Genomic DNA, 23,962 nt, shown 5'->3' with positions numbered 1-23,962 from the left:
TTTGTGGGTCCGTTTGTGATTCTTATGATTTGTCCCATTTTAAAGTCACCAAGAAACCAAAATTTATGGAATATTGTCACATTTATTATAAATTATTTATCTGTGCACATAATTTTTTTAATTCATGTGCTTCGTAATCTTGAATCAAAATAATTTCCCCTCCCTTTGACATCTCTTCTTTCTCTGATGACGTGTTTACTGGCGTGAGGATGGGGCAGCCTGTCACTCACATGAGATCCACCAATAGCAAACCACAACCATTCGATTACTTCCCCATGGACAAAATCAAGCCCTGTCCTACATTTGTTCTTGTTCGAGAAGCCGTTTCAATTGCATATATTTGTAACAATAGAGAAGAAAAGACTAGCGCAACTTCCGTTTCATGCCAACTTTAAATCCATTTAAACTGTGAATACCAAACGCACTGAGGTCACTTGCAGCTGGTTAACTTTTCTGGGATTTAGTTTAAAGTGTGCTATATGTGAAAGCACCCTTAAAGGGTTAGTTCACCCAAAAATGAAAATAATGTCATTAATTACTCACCCTTATGTCGTTCTACACCCGTAAGACCTTCATTCATCTTTGGAACACAAATTAAGATATTTTTGATTAAATCCGATGGCTCAGTGAGGCCTGCATTCAAAACAATGACATTTCCTCTCTCAAGATCCATAAAGGTACTAAAAACATATTAAAACAGTTCATGCGAGTTCAGTAGTTCTACGTTAATATTATAAAGCGACGAGAATACTTTTTGTGCGCCAAAAAAACAAAATAATGACTTTTTAACAATATATTGATGGACCGATTTCAAAACACTGCTTCGGAGCTTTACGAATCGAATCAGTGACTCGGATCTCCTATCAAACGGCTAAACTGCTGAAATCACGTGACTTTGGCACTTCGAGTCACTGATTTTTGTTTATAATTTCTTCTGAGTTATTATATGTCAGCAAGACATATTTGGAAACTATGTTTTGTTTATATGGAGTGTTTGTTCCTTTTCCCATAAACACAGAGGGTTGCACTATATACACAGGCAAGAGAATGTTTGCAGGGCAAGTTATTTCCTGTTTGAGTCAGATCCCGCCTGCAGGTTGTCAAACCTGTGGCCTGTGAGTCAGCAGAAAAAGGGGCTTAATCTGCCCTCAAAATGATCGCAAAATAATGCTACACAGTCTGCTGAGTCAACCGATGTGTGTGAATTTCAGAAAAGTAGAGCAGGGCAGTCGGTCTCTTCTGTTCTACTGGTGACACCGTGGGTTTGCATATCTCTTTGTGATGCTACAAAGATGTTTGAAACGCTTCCTCATCGTATGGAGATGAAATATACCATACTGGAAGAGCAACGTGATATTTGTCTTGCAAATCTTGCAGTTTTTCATAAAAATGTAAGAGCCTGACCTCTGAATGAGCGGGGGTTTTCAGGACGCTGTTCATTATGCAAACGCTGCAGGTTGTTCATTATTCTGAACAGACAAACACAAGGCTTTGATCTCAACCTCTCAAAGGAGAACAGAAGAGGTGTTTACGCGCCAAAATGCATGCTATTGGCATGGGCTGTGCCCAGAAGCGTGCTTTACAAGCAGGAGAAGGATCTATGAGTGCTGTTTGTGTATTAATAGGAATAGAAAAATGAAAACTCTGTCATCATTTAGACACCATCGTGTCGTTCCAAAACTCATATTCCACTGTGGAAAACAAAAGAACATTTTTTAAAGTATTTCCTGGCCACTCCTTTCCATTTAAAGGCACCGATATACTTCCAGCGAAATCAAAGAACAAACTGGTGTTACGTCATTTCAAACAAATCAGGCCAAATCGAAGTTCATTTGGAGGTTGTTTCTAGAGTTCAAAACAGCTTGCCAAAGCGAACTTTCTGAAAATAAAGTCCACTCTGGCTGGTAAACACCTTCGAACTACCATTAGTCCATGATGGTGATGTAATAGGTGGGTGTGGCTCTGAGGCTCCACCTTTTTTTGGGTGGAAATCATCTCTGGTTCATTTCTTCAGTTCATTCCATCGAAGTCAGATAATATTATGTTCCTGCAGTACTGGAGGCTACAGTTTCAAGACCGCAGTTTTAGGATCGCATGTCTAGGACCCTAGTTTTTTGTGCACTAAAGGCAGGAACACACCAAGCCAACGGTCGGCCGTCAGGCAGTTTTTGTTCGTCGGCCGACAAAGTTTTCTCAGTGTGTTCTGCACCGTCGGCTGAAGTTGGTCCTCGTCGCCTTTTTTTTGGCCGATTCGACATGTTGAATCGGCGTCGGAGCTCGTCGGTCCGTCGGGCCATCTGATCATTCTGATTGGCTGTTCAGCTACTGCCACCTGCTGGTACGGAAAGGCATTTCATCTTACGCAGACGCAGAACGGACGTGCTACTTGGCCGTCGTGTGTCGAGCGTTGATTTGGTGTGTCAGGCCAACTTTGAACCCAGACGCTGCCAACGTGAACCAACCCCGCAGTCTGCTTTCGTCGCCACTAGTTCGTCGGCATCGGTTTGGTGTGTACCTGCCTTAAGACAATTCTACTCCAACAGAAGAGACCTGATTCAAACTTCAAACAAACAGATACAAAGACTAGACCCACAGAAATTATTCATTTTTTTATTATGTTTCAACCTTATTTTTAACATAAGAGTGGGCGCGACCATTTTAAACTTTTAATGTGTGAGGCTTTCGGTGTCAGCAGTCTCCAGTTATTATTTAGCTGCAGTTTATTGTGCTGCTTGGTGTTGTTTTCAAATTATTTTAATTTATTAACATACTAATAAACACTAGGGCTGGGACAATATATCGATGCATCACGATTCTTAGATTGTTTCTGATATTTTCCAAATGCATCGCAAATCGTTTATGAGCTTAGTTTTTAACAGCAGATGGCACTGTAGGCTATTTTTTTAACCTCTTACTCAAATGCTCACGAAGAAGAGTCTGAGAATGTATTTGCACCTCATAATACTTTTATGATGCGAGATTAATGTAAACAGCCCACTGCAAACACCCTTGTAATTCACTTCAACCTTTTCGAACTTATGAATGATTATTTTTAGAAGGTTCAAGTGGTGGAATTGGAAGGAAGCATAGTACGTTTCTAAAGCACGCAGTGCCATCTACTGTTGAAAACTAAGCACCGAATCGATTCAAGAGAGAATCGCGATACATACGTAAAATATTAGAATCAATCCAGAATCATTTCTTGATTCGCGATGCATTGATGTATTGTCCTGGCCCTAATAAACACACTAGTTTGTTTTAATTGTATTACCGTTTACTGCACTTTGTTTAGTTTATCATACATCAGATGTTAAGCTCTGCGTTGCCGCTAATGAATTAAGTCTTGCACAGGCACAGAAAATAGTCTCTTTCCAAGAAAACTGAATTAAAAACCAGAATATAGTGGCTCAACAGTTATATTTAAGGTATGTTTGGTTAGGACAATATGTCATTTAAATTTTTACAATTAAACAACTAAATCATTCCTGAAAAATAATAAGAAAAATACAGAATTGAATAATAAGTGCTATAAAATAGTATAAACTGCTAATATATACAAAAAAAAAACACTAGGGTCCTAGAAATGTGGTCCTGAAACTGCGGCCTCCTGTATTGCAGGAATACCCTACTTCACCTACGAGTAAAAACATTAACACACCTCTCCAGTCTGCTTTATAGTATAAACTGAAGTTGTAATTCTAACTGAAGAGACACTGACACTGTTTTTTTCATGTTTCATACTGTGAAGCTGCTTGCTTTAAATCAGTCTTGTATAAAGTGGTATATAAAGTGCCGAATTGCTGAGCTGGTTCAAACATATTCACATCTCCATTTTATCCATTTTATGTAACAGCAGCAGCTCTGGACATGTGACAAAAAGTAAATTTTATTGTATTGGTTGGCCAGTTTTCTTCACAGTGCGATGGTAAAAAAAATTAGCATATTGAATGTTGAAAAAACAACTGTTCAAATTCATTCAAAAACGTTTATCACACTGAATTTTCGTACCAAACATTCATCTTGGTGTGAAAGGGCATTGAGGCTCTTAAATTATAAAATGACAACAATAAAAAAACACCATGAAAGTATCATAAAAATGGTACAGTTCATGCACTAAATTCCAGGTCTTCTGAAGACTTTTTTATTTTTTATTTCTGTTTTTATATTTTAGGCCCAATTACAAAAAATCTTTTAAATTGCATTTTGTGGTGGCTGGCTGTATAATTTTATTATTAGAATATAAACAACAGAAATTTAGTTGGTTTTGTCTGTAAATAAGATGATTTAGTATTCAGGACGTCCCAGCATCAGGTTCTAATGGAGATCATTGATTGGCCCTGATCATTATGGGTGTTGGTCTCACGTGCTTCTGTCCTGCTAATGTGATTTATTTTAGTGTTACAGCCCGAGGCTGCACTGAAAATCGCTGTTGATTAGAGCCATTCACTCATTTTGGGAAAAGACACTGACCTTGAGTTGCTGTTTGAAGGTCAGTCCTGGTGTCATAGAATGCAGCAGTGGCATCAATTCATCAAAGGCATCAAAAAACTGTTATACAAAGTTTATCAATACACATTTGATTGATTTCGAAAATGTAAAGTTGATGAAAAATGAAAAAAAAAAATATTTTATTCATTATAACCTCCAATTAATGCTGCCTGTAAGTGCTTAGAAGCCTCTCTACTGCAATCTTGGTCCATTCCTCGCTTGAAAAAGCTTTAGATCACTGATACTGTCTTTGGTTTCCATGTTACCACTGCTTTCTACAAATTCCACTAAATATTTTCAATCAGATTTCAGTCTGAAAACTGTACATCCCTGAACCAAGCTTAAGTAGATTTGGATGTATACTTTGGGACGGCTGTCCTGCAGGAAAGTCCATTGATCATCAAGCTTTAGTCTCTGGACCGAAGGCATCACCATCTTTGCCAAAATGGCTTGATACTTCAAAGAATTCATGATGTCCTTCATACAGTCAAGATTTCTACTTCCTGCAACAGCAAAGAACCCCCATAACAAGACTGGACCTCCTCCATGTTTGACCATGAGATGGTGTTCTTCTGCTCATAAGCTTTGCAGCTTTGCCGAATGCCACTCTTGACCAAGAGGAACATAAAAGGCACAATGAACAAAGAATGTTTTATGGAGGGATGTGACCAAACTGGAACTTTTTGGACCCATGGATCAGCAGTACGTCTGGTGCAAAAAAGGCAATGTTTATTAGCAGAAGAACACCATCTCCATGGTCAAACATGGAGGTGGTCCAGTCTTGTTATGGGCGTTCTTTGCTATTGCAAGAAGTAGAAATCTTGACTGTCACTCAAATGTGTATTAATAAACTTTGTTTAATAGTTTACTGATGCCTTTGATGAATTGTATATATAAATAAACCTACACAACCTACATGCAACAAAGTTGCATAAAGCATTGCCAGCCTATGGTCTACATTGCCTGCCCACGAACAACGTCTACTTTGACCCTCAAACACTGTAGTTGTAACTGAGACTGGAAGAGTTTGGTTTGTGTTGTTGACATGTTGAGAAGACAAAGTTTTCTGCACTGCAAAAGTAAATCTGGGCCATCTGACCAATCAGAGCAGAGTAGACCAATCACAACAGACTGGGCCAGTTGACCAATCAGAGCAAAGTAGACTAATCACAAGAGACTGGGCCAACTGACCAATCAGAGCAAAGTAGACTAATCACAAGAGACTAGGCCATCTGACCAATCAGAGCAGAGTAAATCAATCACAACAGACTGGGCCATCTGACCAATCGGAGCAGAGTAGACCAATCACAAGAAACTGGGCCAACTGACCAATCAGAGCAAAGCAGACCAATCACAACAGACTGGGCCAACTGACCAATCAGTGCAGAGCAGGCTCTCGGAAATGAGGAGTTTAGGGAGAAAGAATCCTTTTTGTGTACCATTTCGTAATGCATTGCATAATGCAACTTTGACTTGCCATAAACTTATGACACTTTTACATTTTGTTACATTTTGCTAATATTATCCCTACATTTGGTTGCTTTAGCAGAGTTTGTGAACGATTTACACATAAATGAATTTGCTCATGTTTCATAAACGAGGCTCTTCATCTTTTAAAATAATACCTTTCAAGGAACTTGTGCCCCCTTTAATATATACTGTATAACCTTAAGCCCACACTTTGAGATTACATAATTCATATCCTGTGGCATAACGCACACAAACAAAGGAACAAGGTGTTTTTGATGGCAGATATAAATTTGTGTTTGTAGTCGTGAATGCATGGTTTTGTCTGTAATGCTGTACAGTGAATGCTGTATTTTCACATGCGTGACCTTAAGGTGTGCCGAGATTACGTACATAATCAGGGTCTTGAACAGAACAGATCAAAACACATACACTCCTCCCTCTGGAAAACAGGCTTTGTTGTTTGCTGAACAGATTGTTGGGCAGGTACAGAATAATACACAGTCGTCTGTGTTGGCGGACCGTGTTTTAAGACTTAGCGGGCTATTTATCATGATGGATTAACAACCACAACAACCTCCACGTCTGACATCCACAATCCTCTGTTCACTGTGAGAATACACGCAAGTGTTTCATAATACTATCATGACGGTCTTCGAAGGCATTTTGTGGTGTCTGGCCCCATGTGCTGCGGGCAACACCATCTCCGTTAAGCTTCTTACAGTCAGGGAATCATCAGGGAGCAACCTGTTTCCGTTCATGCCAAGAGTCTGATTTGAGATTAGCACATCCTCCCCGAACACAGAAAATGAAACCCGGATCGTAGGCTAAAGGCATCTTTATGCTGGATAATGTGGCTCTGCACCTCTTAATTCAGTTGCTTTGACCCTCCATGATAGAGTATTTTACTATTTCACATAAAGAATATATTGTACATTTTGTGTACATCATTATTGTGAAGTGGATTACTGGTTTTAATAAATAAAGAGTACCAAAAAATGAATTCAATATTAATTGAATTGAAAAATATATATATTTGCATAAAGAAAGGAAAATTTATTTTTAGGTCCATTAATATGCATTTTTGACAGTAAACCAATTTTTTCCCCTAAAATTTCCTTTACCATAAAACATATTTATGTTTTGTACTTGCTATTATTTTGTTATTATACTAAGGTTCTTTTTTACTGCATTTTAGTAAAAATGCCGCAATAAAAACATTTCCAGTAAAACAATAAATTAAAGGCATTACAACAACTTCCTTTATGATATATACTGGTGTTCAAAAGTTTGAGGTCAGTAAGATTTTTTTTTAAAAAAAGAAAGAAATTATTACATTTATTCAATAAGGGCACATTTAATTCACCAAAAGTGTCATTAATTTCTATCCCCCCCAAAAAAAATGCTGTTCTTTTGAACTTTCTATTGATCAAAGAATCCTAAAAAAATGTATCAGGTTGCCACAAAAATATGAAGCAGCACATTTGTTTTCAACATTGATAATAATCAGAAATGTTTCTTGAGCAGCAAATCATCATATTAGAATGATTTCTAAAGGATCATGTGACACTGAAGACTGGAGTAATGATGCTGAAAATTCAGCTTTGATCACAGGAATAAATTACAGTTTAACATATATTCACATAGAAAACAGCTGTTTTAAATTATAATAATATTTCACAGTATTACTCTTTTATGTTTGATCAAATAAATGCAGCCTTGGCGAGAAGAGACTTCTCTCCAAAATCATGTTACACATCAGGGTTTGAAAACTGGTGGGAAATGTGCTTATTTTTTTATGAAAATAATGTCACAATGCAATAAGTCTTAATGGTCCTTAAATCAGCATCATATTCTTGTTTTTAATGCATCTTCATTTATTCAATGTTTAAATGTTCTGCGAAACAGATTCACACCTTAAAGTGTGAATTTCATTATATTGTTATGTTATGTAAGTGAATTACAAATGTTCAATTACAAATGTTTGACACATTATAGAGTCTAGAGTCTGTTTTTGTTTGGTTTAGTCCTGTATCTGGTATCCTTTATTTTGTGTGTGTGTGTGTGTGTGTGTGTGTGTGTGTGTGTGTTTATTCCCAGAAAGGATTCTTCAGTGTGTGATTTTTAGGAACACCTGCTCCTCGACTAATCAGGCGTCAGTCTTTCAGCACGTACACATGCACCAGATTTTTTGGTCATTTCTGTGTGCATGTGTATAACAATAAATGAGAGAGTGTGTGAGGTTGCAAGGTGCTTTACATATCTGTGTTGTTTATGTGTCAGCATATCCTTTACAACAAATGTGTATGTAAATGAGATACAAATAGTGAGAAGCCTTTAAGGTCTGAGGTTACATTTAACATTAAATCATATAGCTCATTAATTCAAATAGCTTCAGTGGACATGTTTAGCTACAATCTGAAAGTTCATGCATTCGAAAGTTCATTCTGACCTTGGAGTCATTGACAAATCATTATATGATTAGCAGTATGTCCGTTAGCATGATTTCTCATTTTTAAGATATTCAAAAAACTATGTATAATATTCTGTGTTTTTACATTTCACCCTTTCATATTTAGTTCAAAATCAGTTAATTGAGAATCGGATCATGATGTGAGTAACATGAAGAAGGTTTCGGCGGCTCTCTTGTATGTGTGACCATTTACTTTTAACCGGTCTTGCTGTTTAACCAGTACATGATTTAATAGACATCTATTAACATTTTAATTGTCTATTTTATTCAATAAACGCTGTCAGGTTATCTTGCGTTCGGATGCTGGTGTTTGGGAACGCAATCGTAAGACGCTTTCCGCAGTGTGCTGAACCAACGTCATTCATGGCAGACTACGTGATTTTTGTGTTGATTGTAGAAGAAGAAGTGGATGCGATTGAAATAAGAATATATATATATATATATATATATATATATATATATATATATATATATTTAATAGATAGCGTAATCTTAATTTTTGTTAATGTTTTGTGTGTTTTGTTTGAACGGGAACTTGTGTAAGAAAAATCCTTGTCATCACAGAATCTGACCAATGAGAATAAAGTGTGACGTCATCAAGGCTTTCTCATCTGATTTTGAGCAACTGCAGCGCCTGACCTAGGCGGCCGGTCTCGTTTTGCTCTCGCGGTACTTAGATGGCACATGTGATCGTAAGGCGGCTGCAGCGCCGATCAAAGTCGGACAAATTTTCTAACCAGAATGTATTGCTTTTGTCAGGCGGCAGCCAATCTTTGCGGCACCATATGAAGTCAAACAAGCCTTTTGGCTCAGGCATTTCAGAACGTCCAAACCAACATTAGAGATGCTGTGATGCGATTGGTCTGCTGGTTAGTCCAGTTATCCAATCACATCCTTTGCTAAGGGCAAAATCACGAGTTTTGTGTTGAGCATCAAGGGGTTTATTCAGTAAATGTGTTTCCATCGCAGTTTATGTGCATATCTTCTTATGTTTCCACAATTAAGCGCATACGTTTTTAATGCGCATTTTTATAATTTATGTGCATCTTGCCGTTTTTTATGCAACATTCCAAAATGCACATAAAAATAGGTGGGTGGGAACATAGCTAATGACAGGTTTCCCCTGGGTATAAATAAAAATAGAAATTCATCAATTATAGTGCCACCTAGTGTCAGGTGAATGTGCATGAATATGGATGAGATTTGGGACCATCACAAGGTCTTTGCACTTGAGGCCCCGAAATCGAAGAATGAACTGGTGTGACATCGTTCTGAACAGGCCAAAATCAGTTTGTTTCGGGAGTTCGAAACTGCTTGACTTTCCGGAAATGTTCGCTCTGGATGGTAAACACCTTCGAACTACCAATGGTCTGTGGCGGTGATATAATAGATGAGTGTGGCTTTGAGGCTCCGCCTTCTTTGACATTCAAATCTTCTTAATTTTATTTCTTCTGTTTAGTTCGTCAAGGTCAAACATCCACGTAGGCCTGTCACGATAACTACTTTTTGTTGTGCGATATATTGCCCCAGAAATAATTGCGAAATGCGATATTATTGTCATTTTAAGGCCATTTTATGCCACTGAATACATAATCATAATATAACAGCATAATGATGCAAGTAGGCCTACACACTTTCAAATGATAATGAACTTAACCCTTAAGAATATTTAGATACTGGAATTGAAGCGTCAAAAAAATAATAAGGTTGAATAAATAATAAATAAACCTTTGCTAAATAAAACTGCAAAATAACAAGTAGAAAAAAACACTTGCAAATGCACAAAAGGCACTTATATGGAGATTTTCCATCTACAGGTTTTTCCCTGACCTTATTTTCTCAGTAAAGTAAGGGTGCCCGCTATTGTCAGATGTCCATGTAAACAAAGACACAGATTTAGCAGTCAGATGGCCTGTTGAGGTATCTGTTTTTCTAGAGGCGTGTTTGAAATCTTCTTTTAACTTGAGCGCCGCGTCATGCACGAGATGCTGCGAAACACGCGAGTGCAACAGTCAAACAAACACGTTTCCATGGAAAAACGGCGCAGTGGGATGCAAAAACGCGTTCTCTATGAAAACGAACTAGACACTCGCGACTGCCGCGTCCTGTGTGAAACTAGCTGTGAGCGTGCACCATTTTGCGCTGTCATGTTTATATTTGCCCCAGGAGATTGCGGAAACTTAGTGCATCTGCACTTATTCTTCCAAACTGTCTGTAGTTGTCAGGAAAACACTATAACGACACGAATGGCGCATTTTTCCGCCTGTCGATGTCAGCTCTGTGTATGAAGGCGCTGAGCCCAGCTTTCGCCTCGGAGAGCTGACGAGATGACAGAGGCAGCACGATCTGCAAAATGTCGGTGACATTTATTTTTGTGTAAACATAATGGGCAATATATCGCGTCACCAAAAATTATCGAGGTCATGTCCATATATCGCACGACAAGTCGATATCGCGACAGGCCTAAATCCACGAGTAAAAATATGAACGCACTGGAGAGCTGCTTTATAGTAGAAACTGAAGTTGTACATCTTATTTAAAGAGACATTGACGCTGTTATACATGTTTACCACTCTAATGCTGCTGCTTTAAAAGCAATCTATTGTATAAAGTGCTAAACATGACGTGACTTTACTGGAGTGCCAAACTGCAGAGCTGGTGCAAACATCCACATCGCTATGATCAGATGCTTTCTTAACTGCTGTTTTCTCACCGCTGTCATTTTTGTTGTGTGTATTTTGTTATTGAGAGGAAAGTGCACAGCACATATTTACATATTCATCTAAAAGCCACTCTCAGCAGCATGGATGGCATGTTTGCTGACAGTATACCGCTGAAAAGGTACTTCTTTTTATCCCTAAGCGAAGTGCAGAAAATAACTTTGCTGTGAGTCCTTTAAGGGCCTTTAAGTAGGAGGAGGTTGGAGACGTGGCTTGGCAGATGTTCACATGCTCTGACACATTGCGCAGTGGTAATTTATGGTCTTGTTTGAGGTCACAGGTGATTAATCACATTGTTTTTGTGAGTATATGAAATCCTGGGCAGAGTTGTGACTGGGATGTTGTCCTGAGGAGATGCTGGATCAGCAGCGGTCAGGATCTTATGTAAGACTGATACTGGATCCTGAGAGATGGAGCCAGAACAGTGAATGCGCCTCTGTTTGTGTTTTTTTCTCATGATCTCTGGCATGGAATGTTCGGGCCGTTCCAGGGGCTTTTCGTGCCACAGGGCCTTTCAATGGCCTGCGCTGAATAGCTTCAGTTGGGTGGTTGTTTTGAGCTGACCCAGCAGAAACGTTTCTCTGCCTGTTCTCCATCAGAGCCATGAATGAAGAGCAGGAGAGGTTGACGTGACTACAAATAGAGTTGCGCATCCAGTTAAAGGGGTCACATTATGGAAAACGGCATAAAAGTGCTTAATGTAGTGTTTATACTTAGCGATAATAATTTGAACAAACCTCTAATGTTGAGACATGAATAAAATCAAATCTAGTTGAAACTAAAAAACACAAAAACTATGGCTCATTTCACTTGTGAAGATGTTAGCCAATCATAACAGAGCTCATTTACATGTAAAATCTTAAAGGTGCAGAAGCAAAAACAGCCCGTTTAATTCTAAAGGTCATAGAGAAGATGGAAAATGCTAATGAAAAAAATTTAATTAAGCTATTATTTGACTAAAAAAAAACCAAAACGTTATGGTTAAAACATTAAAACTTAAATATAGCATGAGCTACTACTTATTTCACATGTGAAGAAGTTAGCCAATCATAACAGAGCTCATTTACATATAAACGTCTTAAAGACATAGTAGCAAAAAACAGCCTGTTTACTTTCTGAAGGTCATAGAGAGGTTAGAAATGCTAATGGAAAAAATACAGTTATGACTGTTTGTTGTAAGATATAAGTGGACAATGGGCAAAAAATGAAATGATAGGGAGAATGACATCTTTAATGACATCACCACACACTATAATATGTAAAGTGTGACTGTCAGTGTGTGTAATCTAGGACTGGGCAAGTGTGATTAAAGTGTGCTTGTGTGTCTTTGTTGTATAGTTAGAGACCAGAGCTGGGTTTACAGAGAGGGAAGGAGTGAAAATACTGAAAGAAAAAAAAAACAAGAGTGAGATATTTAAGTCCTCAGAGAGGGTGAGTCATACAGGACAGAGGAATAGACGTGTGTGTGTGTGTGTGTGTGTGTGTGTGTGTGTGTGTGTGTGTGTGTGTGTGTGTGTGTGTGTGTGTGTGTGTGTTTGGGTGTGAATCTCAGGATAAGCTCCAGACAGACTCATTCTCAGTTACTGGAAAATGAAGTTGAAGAAATATCAAGGATGAAAGTCATATTTGAAGTTCAAAAGCTCCTTTCAATTTACTGTTCCTTACGTTTTCATTTCCGAAAATGTTATCTTCAGATTTCACAGAAAATTGAAGTTCAACACGCGAACACATTTTGAAATTTCAACAAATATGAGGAATAAATCAAATGATTTGGACAATAACGTGAATTTCAGTGCAGCCTCCTGTGTTTTTGTGCTACCTGAGGACATGATGATGTCACAGGATATGGAGGGCACAGCTTCCTGTCTGGCCAGAGGCATTATTGATCCAGTTAAATGCTCAGTATGGCAGAATAATTAGCTCCCAGAAGACCGTAGAATGAGTTCATATCTGTTTAACTCCTGAATCCTCCAGACAGACAGACTAACTAGTGTTTGACAGCTAAAAACAATTTAAAAATTCCAATTTATTGATTTAATTAAACCTTTTAAGTTGCAAACATTAGTTCTGTTGACATTATAAGGTAAGGTTGACTATTACAGCAACTTAATATTGTGTAATTTAATTTTTTTGAAGTTGTAGTAAATTAATAAAAGGGAAAGGGAAAAACCTTAACCTTGACATTTAAAGGAGTTTCTGTTATGTTGCAGTTTTTTAGTTACCTTTGTTCTGAAGTCATAGTTGGTGGTGATATGAAGGTAAACACTTTGTTTATGCACAATGAAAATTGTGCTAATGCCAATGACAAGTAATATCTTGCCTGTTCATTAAATTTGCATGATAAATAGCTTACATTTAGCATGTGCTATGCTAGCTGCTAATTTCAACTGAAACCGATGAGATTAATTGGTTCCAGGGCCATCACTCAATTATGTTGAAATAAGTTGGAACAACTTTTTTTAAGTAATCAACTTTTTGTTTATGCTACAAATCTTAAGTTTCTCTAACTCAACATTCATTTAAATATGGTTGGCAATCCAGAAACTTTGCAGTGTACTTACCAGCATGAAAAACTAAACTTGTATTCAGATCATGAATGGGAAATAAACAGAAAGCAAGAGAAGAGCTTCACCTTATAAGCACTAAGGCTATCAATCTCTAAAACTCAAGCTCACTGAATAAAAAAGATGTCTTAATTGTACAATGAATCTCTTATTTACATCATGTTTTCACTTTGTTGGTTACGATGAAAGGATTTTGACTGGCCAATGTCTTCACATTCTCAACAGATATGATTGTGATTGGCTACAATGCTCAAGCGATTGAAAAAACATGCTTTAAATAGAAACCTTTGATGCACAGAGAGTGCTCAAACAAACACGAACAACGGCATTTGAAATCAGCGTCTATCAGCAGGTTCCGAATATATCTGGTACTCGGTACTACCGGTACTGCAGAAATGCTGGTACCGTCAACTTTTTTTTAGTACCGATTGGTAACGGTATGTTTGACAACAAGATTAGATCCCATAAATGATTTCTTTATTATGTTTGTATTATTAAACGATTCTTATTTTGCCCTGTTTTTACCTCATAATCAATCAAAATGCAATCTGATGCCAAGCTCTGCACATGACCTTTGATAACATTCCCTCTGTTTGTTTCTTAAGAAGCACTTGTCAGTTTAGGAGCATCAACATTTAAAGCACCCTCACGGATAAATCGGACCTGTGGACTGGTTTCCTACACTAGTGATTTACCTATGAAGACTTGTGAATAACACTCTCTCTATCTTCTGTGTCTCAGGTTGTGCAGTCTGACACTGAAGAAGTTGATCGTTCTGAAAGAGTTGGACCGCGAGCTCAGTTCTGTTGTCATCGCTGTCAAGATACAGGTAAACTGACAGCATTGCCATGTCATTTCTGTGTGTGTTGTGCTCTGATGAAGGTGTGGTGTCGCTCGGTGTTTGGTATCACACGGGCTCTGAGCTTTACACAAGACACTGTGGTAACTGTGAGCTGTTGCCAAGGCGACAGCTTGCTCAGTGGGAAGATAGGATTGAACGCAATAAGATGGCAGTTGGGGGGGAGAGAAGTGCATTGTGGGATATATTGAGAGGGTAATTTCAGAGCACTTGGAGGCCCTCGGCATTCCACATAGGTCGCTTTGGTCACACTGCTTGTGTTTGGTATTTATTTAAGGCTTTATCAGTTTCAAAAGAGAAATACACAGTAGTGGCTTAGGAAAATTGACAATTTCATCCTTTTAATCAAATATTAATTAAAGATATTGTAAACATGTTGTGTAGTTGTGTTTGGAGTCAATTGTTTTATTTGTGATAAATCAATGAAACATGACAAATTGTGCTGATATAATTTTTGGCCAGGCTATCATACAAATAATTTATGAATACATGCAAAAACGAGAGAATTAATACAAAATATTAATAACTGATTATGTTGTAGTCAATGTATGCTTTTTCCTGTGAGCTTTTTGCTGTTCTGTGCATTTTTTTGCATAGTAAAATAAAACCTGTATCTGTGGTTTGCCTTTTTTTGCCAAATAATTTTGTCAGATTAATACCTGAACAAAGTTTTGTTTTATTCTTCCCTTATATTTAAAATATTTAGAAAAGATTTTCCTCATATTTTGATGGTTTAATTAAACATGTAGTGTCACTTTGACAGCCCTATTACAGTATTACAGTAATGAGAATATAAGAATAATGACAAAATCAAGAGTTTAAAGAACATGTGCAATACAGTAATGTTAAGGATGGAATGTGTCATCATGAAAATAATGTCACAATGCAAACTAGAAAAGGAAAGAGTGTCAGTGATATTTAAAGCAGTCTGTGGGTGAAGATCAGTCTTACATCTTTATATTTCATTCCCTACAGGAAATGATTCTGTCACTCATTCTGTGAGGATTAGAGCACATACTCTTAGGTAACATGAAGTGCACTTGTTTTGCCCACTCATCTCTTCCAGATGGATCATTGAAGGTTTTAAACTGGTTTACTGTGTGCTCATCAGACACTGAAAATAAAGGTGGTGTTATACTCCCTAAGCGGTGCCTCAGTGATTAAAATAGTGGCAGTTCTTCAAAAGGATGGAAGATAGGTTTCTGACAGATATCTCATTATTTCTCCTCTTCTAAAGTGTCCGCTTGAATCAACACTTTGAAGGCCGCACTATTCACAATGCTTCCGCAGTCCGGACACAAGCAGACTAAGCATGCATTTACTTTTCATTCAGAGCTTGTTAGTGCAGTGAGACATTTTCTCTGTCTCTGTCTCTTTCTCTTTGTTTTGAACTCAAGAAACAGAAGGGTTGAATGTGCTTATACAGAGAAACCTTGATGGATGTATTCTGTGGTTTCCAAAGAGCTTCTTCACGTCATATTATGGGTCCGATACACTTAATGCGAAATTGAACAACAAATTCATGTGACGTAATTTTGAACAAAATGAAGTTCGTTTAGAGTTTGTTTTGGAGTTTAAAACAGCTTGACTTGACCAGAAAAGTTCTCTGGCTGGGCTACCATTGGTCTGTGACGATGATCTAACTTCACCATGAGTTTATTGTGGCATTTAGTTCTGTGCGTGGGCATAGATTTGGGAATGGTCAGTAGCCTACCAAATTTTGTGCCTACCAAAAATAGGAGACTACTAAAAAAAATTCACTTTTTTTTTTTTATTCGTCGGTTACTCCAATGTCTAGAAACATACAAATACAGCCTCAAGCGTACAATGGGGGAAAGAAAAGATGGAAAAAAGAAATAGAGCCCCAAGATTTTTACATTTAGATTATTTAGCCACCAAGAGTCAGTTTCAGAATCAATTTCTCAATGGAAAGTTTTCAAATATTGAATTTTGAGTAAAAGTTGTTTTTAAAATGTTAATTAAAATTAAGCTGATTTTTGTACATTCTATTTGCTACCATTAAATTATCTAAATTATCGAGTTTTTTTCCCCCAAAAAATAATACTTTTATTCAGCAAGGATGCATTAAATGGATCAAAAGTGACAGTAAAGACATTTATAATGTTACAAATAAAAATCTATTCCAAAAAAATGCTTTTCTTTTGAACTTTCTATTCATCAAAGAAAATGTATCACAGTTTCCACAAAAATATGAAGCAGCACAACTGTTTTTAACATTGATAATAATCAGAAATGTTTCTTGAGCATCAAATCGGCATATTAAAATGATTTCTGAAGGATCATGTGACACTGAAGACTAAAAGAGTAATGATGCTGAAAATTCAGCTTTGATCACAGGAATAAATTACAGTTTATAATATATTCACATAGAAAATGGCTATTTTGAATTGTAATAATATTTCTGTTTTTACTGTATTTTTTATCAAATAAAAGGTGAGCAAAAAAGACTAAAACATTTTTAAAAATCCTATCAACCATAAACTTTTGACCGGTAGTGTATATATAAATCTTTCCTATTAGTTAAGATATCTGCGTTTGCCATTAAAAACCCCATTTTGGTTAACCAGTAGTGATTATCTGTTTGTGTATGTGTGTGCGTTTCACGTGAGCTGGGCCATGACGGATGGCCACATTAGCAGGCAGATGAGTGTTAATGCAGGGGTCCCTGTTGTCTTGTTAGTATGACAGCCCATATCCGTGACTCGCCTCTCAGATGTGTCTGCAAGTGGTTTGAAGCAAAGCGAAAAAGACAGTAACAGAAATGATTCAACACATTCAGTGTGACTGAGTCATTTTCTGTCTTGTTTTATGCTTTTGCTTTCAAACCATACGGACAACATTTCAATTTGCAAGCATCAGACAGTATTCAGTAACATCACATTCATTGCGTGGGTTTATTTCCGAACTTTGCTTCAACTTTTGCTTTGATTTGCAGAAGTTTCTGCTGTGATGTTTAATGAGTGCGAGCAGATACATGTCTTTCCATGTTCTCAGGGGTCAAAGCGCATCCTGAGGTCGAATGAGTACATGCTCCCACCCAGCGGACTGATGGAAACAGACCTGGAGCTCACCTTTTCCCTGCAGGTATATCTGTCTGAGCCTTTGACTTGTTATATGTGATGTGTCTAACTCAATATACGTGCGTCAAGCAAGTGCAGTTGAGCTTCATTTGACTGCTCTATGTATGTTCACTGATCAATGTGTATATGTGAATTAAAGCTTAAATTAAATCTGTTCATCAATTAAAGCAATCGTGTCTCTTCAAAACACTCGGATTCATTTTATGATATCTTTATGAACCTTTTGGCTGAATTGACTTTTAATAGAGGGACGGAAATCTCTCAGATTTCATTAAAAATATCTTAATTTGTGTTTCCAAGATGAACAAAAGTCTTATGGATTTGGAACAACATGAGAGTAAATGATGACCGAATTTTCATTTTTGGGTGAACTAATTCTTTTTGTTTTCCTTGAGTTTCATTTATTAATATAGTACGTCTGTGATTTCATCTGCCAATTTGGATGGGACTAGGTATTACTTAGGTGTGAGTGTCTATTGTCTGAATGTGGCCGTTATGGAAGGTCATGTGATCTGAAAATGTGCATCACGTAATAAAACGGAACTTAGTCAATGAACTTGTTATGGATAATAAATGAATTGAAATAAGACTTGTATATGTGATTAATTATTATGTATACAATTAATTACGATTAAATTCTTCTCTAAGGTTTTCTCTAACCTGCTCAGGGAAAAGTAGTCCCATCCAAATAGAGCTTTAAAGGAATAGTAAAATCTGTCATAATTTACCCTTGAGTTCCTTCTTTCCGGATTCTTTTCTCCTTTTCTCCTCTTCTGTCACTTCCTGACATTGCTTTAACTGTCCTATCAATATTAAAGGCAAAAATATAACAGAATAAAAAAGGTATTACATGTAGGAAAAAAAACAGAAAAAAATAAAAAGTAGAAAAAAATATTTTGTCATTGCAGTGTACATGACTGTAAATGAAAAAGAAATCAAAATTAATCCGATGCGTTGTCGGTCTACCTTTACTTTGGAAATTGTTTTAAACCGTTTTTTATGTATGTATATATAATTTTTCCACAAAAATGTGCATATTTTCATATATAATTTTGACCAAAATTTCTATTATGTGTTTTTATTACGCATTACTATCTGTCTAGTTGCAGTTTCAACAGAGAAAATGTTTTACAATGTATTAATGCCTAAAACGGCCTATTCCATTTATGCAGATAAATTTAATTTACTCTGAAAGCTTTTAAGTACTTAGTATTCAGCGGTCTTTGCATGAAGTGTTTTTACTTCATTACCACTTTCCCTTTGTTTCTTCCAAGTATACTTTCTCGGTTTGGGTTGCTTTGACAGGAAGTACAGTATAAGATTTCATCAAATAAAGTGTGTGTGCTAGCATTGTCACAACGTTGCTGATGAAAATGATGTAATCCAAAGCAACAAAATCGCAGTACTTTCGTACTTCCTTTCTTTAGTACCCACATTTCCTGAAGAGAGATGCCAACCGGCTGCAGATCATGCTTCAAAGGAGGAAACGCTATAAAAACAGAACTATTCTGGGCTACAAGACGCTGGCTGTTGGTGTTATTAATATGGCTGAGGTACGGACAAATTAAACACACAAACCCAGTGTCCAGTTCATTGAAATTTCTGTCAGACGGATTGTGACCTTTATAATTTGACCCTTCTCCAGTAGTAAAATTAGCGCATACTCGCAGCTTTCGTGTGAGGTCAATATGTCAATACTTGTTCTCTCACATCACATTAAAGGAGTCATATACATTGATAGCTTAGATGGATTGGCCATTGCTGCCATAGGTTTGCCAGCTCTTTGACAGTAATGGCTGATATTTATATTCTGCATAGATTCACCCAAGGGCTGTTTGGCAGTAGTGGCAGATATTTATATTTGCCACCCCTTGTGAAGTGCACTTAATCATGAATTGAATATAATATGCCCTTGTAGTGTACTTAAAAAAATTATATATAAAAGTATATTTAAAAAAATGGACTTGCAGATAATATAATATTAATGAAATAAAAGTTTTTTATTTTATATAAGTATATTTTAGTTTATAATAAATGCTTGTCAGTACATTCAGCTGTACACTTTAAAAGTGTACAGCTGATTGTACACTTCAAAGACAATAGAAGTAATTATGAAATTATAAAGATGTACTTAAGTCCTACTTAAGTGGATCAAAAAAGCACTCAGCTTTTTACATTTAAGTTCTGCTAATTACATGTATTGTACTTGCAGATAATATAATATTACTGAAATAAAAGGTCATTTAAGTCATGACATAAAAGTTTCAATAGAAATGATTTTGAGGAATATATTAGCCACAGATTTATTGTAAACCAATATATTTGAGAAAGAATCAGTTTGCTAACTCATTAGAATGCAAATATGATTGACTTCTCTGAACGATTGGATGGATATTTATTGCTAGAAGTAAGTGCAAAGTGAGTGCAAAAAACACTTTATTTTACAGTGCCGTAGTTACATTGTAATTACTCAAATAAGTACTGAGTACTATTAATTAACTACATGTACTTACTATAGAGTTACAGTTAGGGTTAGGGTTTGGTTTAGGGTTAGTTACTTGTAATTATGCATAATTTACTGTTATTACTTTAGTAAGTACATAAATAAAAAAAGTACTGTACTGTATTCAGTACTGTAAAATAAAGTGTTACCTTTCTCTTTCGTATTTGTAAGATTCTCTCAACTCAAGTTCATAATCATTACAACGTTAGAACACTCTTCAACTATTTTTTCTTGTTCTTTTGTTTCATGACTAATATTCTTAAAAATATCTGTTATTTAGGAGTGTTGGGGGGGCTTTATGTGAGTGTGGACCTACTGGTACATTTTATTCAGCTATGAAGCTCTCTGAAAGTGCCTGCAATTATTCTCTGCAGTTTCACCCCCACAAATTCCAAATTCCTGTCTGCTGAGATTCAAGCATAATCATGTTCAATAGAGACTCAACATAGAAAACCTAGGGGACAATTCATCAGTCCAAGAGTTCGATGAGGAATGCATCCTTGAAAAGACAAAAACTGAGGCTTTCAGATGGAGAGGAGGTCATGAGTCATGGTTGGAACTGAAAAACAAGGACAAGAAGGCTACATAAGAATTCTGAAACTTCTGTTTGTGTGTTACTTATTTTGGAGTGTTTATGTTTAAAGGTGATGCAGCACCCGACAGATGGAGGCCAGATTTTAGGACTCCATAGTAACGTGAAGGAAGCACCCGTGCGTGCAGCAGAACTGAGTGTTTATTCACTGTCCAGTCAACCTATTGACCCAGAGGACGGCAGTGGTCAGCCAGAAACAAAGGCCAAAGCTTCAGGTGACTCACACAAATGAATCAGTGTATTAAAATAGAAAAAGACTCTAAAGGTGCATCACAATTGGTGTTGTTTGGTGAATTTTTGTGGGCGAAATCAGATAGGAATCCACACAATCATGAATTTAGTGCGAGGGCGAAAGATTTTCTCATGGAGATTTCGCAACGGGTTCAAATTGGCCGTGTTCACTAACAGAAAGCTGTTTGGTTTTAAATTGACTTCTGTGTGAGCTGTGCTTCATATATCGTTACACTATTGACAATAGACAATGGACATTTTTTGCCCGCAAAATTCACCAAAATTTCACAAACGTGACCGCATCTTAATGGGAAGGAGGGGAACAGGCCAAATCTTTAACCACTAAACCAAACCACCCTGTATACCCAGTACCCAATATACCCAATATACAATATTCCATCAGCTTTATTTATGTACAGTCATTACACTGACCATAAGATGCTAATGGGCATTTTGAGTGCATTAAGCTGCAATAAAGATAAAAAGTCCCCCGGAAACACTCTCTCCCACCAAACATCTTCCCATCCATCCTTTCAAATCACACACGAAGAGAAAGCGACTGATGCAGTGGTACATTAAAAGGGAAAGTAGCTTTAGCAGTTCAAGTGTTCTCAAATTGGAGCTATAAAATTGCTACATGTTTTGAATGAATCATTTTAATGCTTTGGATTTTTCTGTTGGCCAGAGGCCTTTGCTACATTAAAATGTCAAATACCATGGGGTCATTAAATGTCTGTTTCTCTTTCAGACCGTTCTCCAGATATGGATAACTATTCTGAAGATGATGATGATAGTTACTCATCAGAGCAAGAGGCGAGTGATGACGCTGTTCAAGGCCAGGTCAGGAATTCTTATTAACATGTCTTTATCATTGTTCTAAAAAAGACCTGCTGAATTGTCAAAAGGAGGTCATCCGCTAATAGCATTGTTTAGAGACATGGTTAGGGAATTTGCCGTTGTACTGTATCTTAATAAATGATTGCTACCTAACAAAATCTATCAAAATTTCCTGAAATTCTGTTTTAGGACCTATATGATGAAGATGATGATGTTCAGCGGAAGCCCAAAAAATCTAGGAGGAAAATGATTAGAACTACGTCTATGACCCGGGTATGTACAGATATACTCCCTCTGCACTTATCCTGGGTGCGCTTAATGAACACTTGCAGAAAATGATTGGACCCTGAATCGAGCCCTGAGGAACGGCATTTGTAAAAAAAATCTTTGTATGCTAGTTCTGCTAATTGATATGATAACCGTTAGGATTGCTAATATGATTCAATTGTATTATGTATTGTATTATATCATATTGGCCACCCTGTTCTGTATTGGTATCTGCATGTCTTGCCATTACTAAATCTATATTGGTGGAGCACTAGTAAATTCATCAACACACAATGAATTCTTTGTTGTCACAGCAATACTGTTACAGTAAAACCAAAAATTATTGTTATTGTAAAATTATATATATATATATTTTTTTTTTTTGTCTATTTTTACTAGTGGGTGCAGGACACTATAGTTCATTTATGTAAGTGAGGATAGCAAAATAAAGTAAACTGTGACATATAATACCCAAAAATTCTTCATACAGTGGACTACTAGTAAAATTGATTAAAAAAATTTGGAACCAAAAATTATTCAGACACTTTGACCTGACCATGTTTTGCTTAACTCTGAGATCTTGTCATATTTTATTACCACTTTTTTTAAACTATAGTGAATAAACTGAATTAATGAATGAAATGTTCAAGGTGTCTGAATACATTTTGATTTGACTGTAGATGACCCAATCTATTATCATGGAATTATTGACACAAGTCACTTCAGGCAGCTACCTGATAGAAACAGAGACAAATTGGCTTTGTGTCCTTAAGGGGGTGTTTGGTGTTTGGTTCAGTGTTATCTAGTTCACAGAAGGTCATAGAAGGTGATGTTCTAATCCTCTTGAACTAAGCTCACTATCAGGAACACAAGTGTTAACCCAGGATCAGTGCATAAACTAGAACGACACTAATATAGATTTCCTTCCACTCCTTCCATTCTGAAGCACATTATGAAAAATTGAGACCACTTTATATTAAGTGTCTTTAACTGCTATTTACTAATACTTAAATTAATCAATTAATACAACCCCACCCACCCATAAACCTACTTTCATATAACGTTACGATTAACCTTAAGGTTAATGATTAAGGTCGTTAACCTTGCCTGTATCCTTACCTCGAGGTAGCAGCAAAATTATTTTGCAATACAGCATAAACTCAATAAGTTTGTTGTACTTAAAGGATTAGTTCACTTTCGAATGAAAATTATCCCAAGCTTTACTCACCCTCAAGCCATCCTAGGTGTATATGATTTTCTTCTCTCTGATGAACACAATCAGAGAAATATTAATAAATATCCTGACACATCCAAGCTTTATAATGGCAGCGAGCGTTACCAAACGAGTATGAGCTGAAGAAAGTGCTTCCATCCACATCCATCCATCATAAACATATTCCACACAGCTCCGGGGGGGTTAATAAAGGCCTTCTGAAGCGAAGCGATGCATTTGTGTAAAAAAAAAACATCCATATTTAACAAGTTATGAAGTAAAATATCTAGCTTCCGCCAGACTGCCTTCCGTATTCTCCTTACGAAGAAAGTGTAAATCTCTAGCAGTTCAAAAAGCTTGCTACGTCCTACACCTTCCCTATTCAACTTACGGAAAAAGTGTAACTGACGCGATGCCGGTTTACACTTTCGTCGTAACTTGAATACGGAAAGCGGTCTGGCGGAAGCTAGATATTTTACTTCATAACTTGTTAAATATGGATTTTTTTTAAACGAACGCATCGCTTTGCTTCAGAAGGCTTTTATTAACCCCCCTGGAGCCGTGTGGAGTACGTTTATGATGGATGGATGTGGATGGAAGCACTTTCTTCAGCTCATACTTGTTTGGTAACACTCACTGCCATTATA

The 23,962-nt window shown here is 36.8% G+C and overlaps 1 protein-coding gene across 4 annotated transcripts in view; it reads left to right on the top strand.

Moving 5' to 3' along the window:
- The window catches only part of si:ch211-126j24.1 (phosphofurin acidic cluster sorting protein 2), a 77,911-nt gene that overhangs the window by 17,372 nt on the left and 36,577 nt on the right, over nt 1-23,962 (top strand). For all 4 annotated transcript variants that reach the window (XM_051911493.1, XM_051911490.1, XM_051911492.1 and 1 more), the window contains exons 2-7: nt 14,454-14,541; nt 17,587-17,676; nt 19,100-19,225; nt 20,820-20,982; nt 21,747-21,838; nt 22,025-22,108. In XM_051911493.1, coding sequence (XP_051767453.1) covers nt 14,454-14,541; nt 17,587-17,676; nt 19,100-19,225; nt 20,820-20,982; nt 21,747-21,838; nt 22,025-22,108 — 643 coding nt within the window. The remainder of the gene's footprint in view (nt 1-14,453; nt 14,542-17,586; nt 17,677-19,099; nt 19,226-20,819; nt 20,983-21,746; nt 21,839-22,024; nt 22,109-23,962) is intronic.

Source organism: Ctenopharyngodon idella, chromosome 10 (assembly GCF_019924925.1).
Source record: "Ctenopharyngodon idella isolate HZGC_01 chromosome 10, HZGC01, whole genome shotgun sequence".
In the NCBI taxonomy this organism is placed as follows: domain Eukaryota; kingdom Metazoa; phylum Chordata; class Actinopteri; order Cypriniformes; family Xenocyprididae; genus Ctenopharyngodon; species Ctenopharyngodon idella.
The sequence above is the reverse complement of the archived record's forward strand: the minus strand, read 5'-3'. Positions and strand labels throughout refer to the sequence as shown.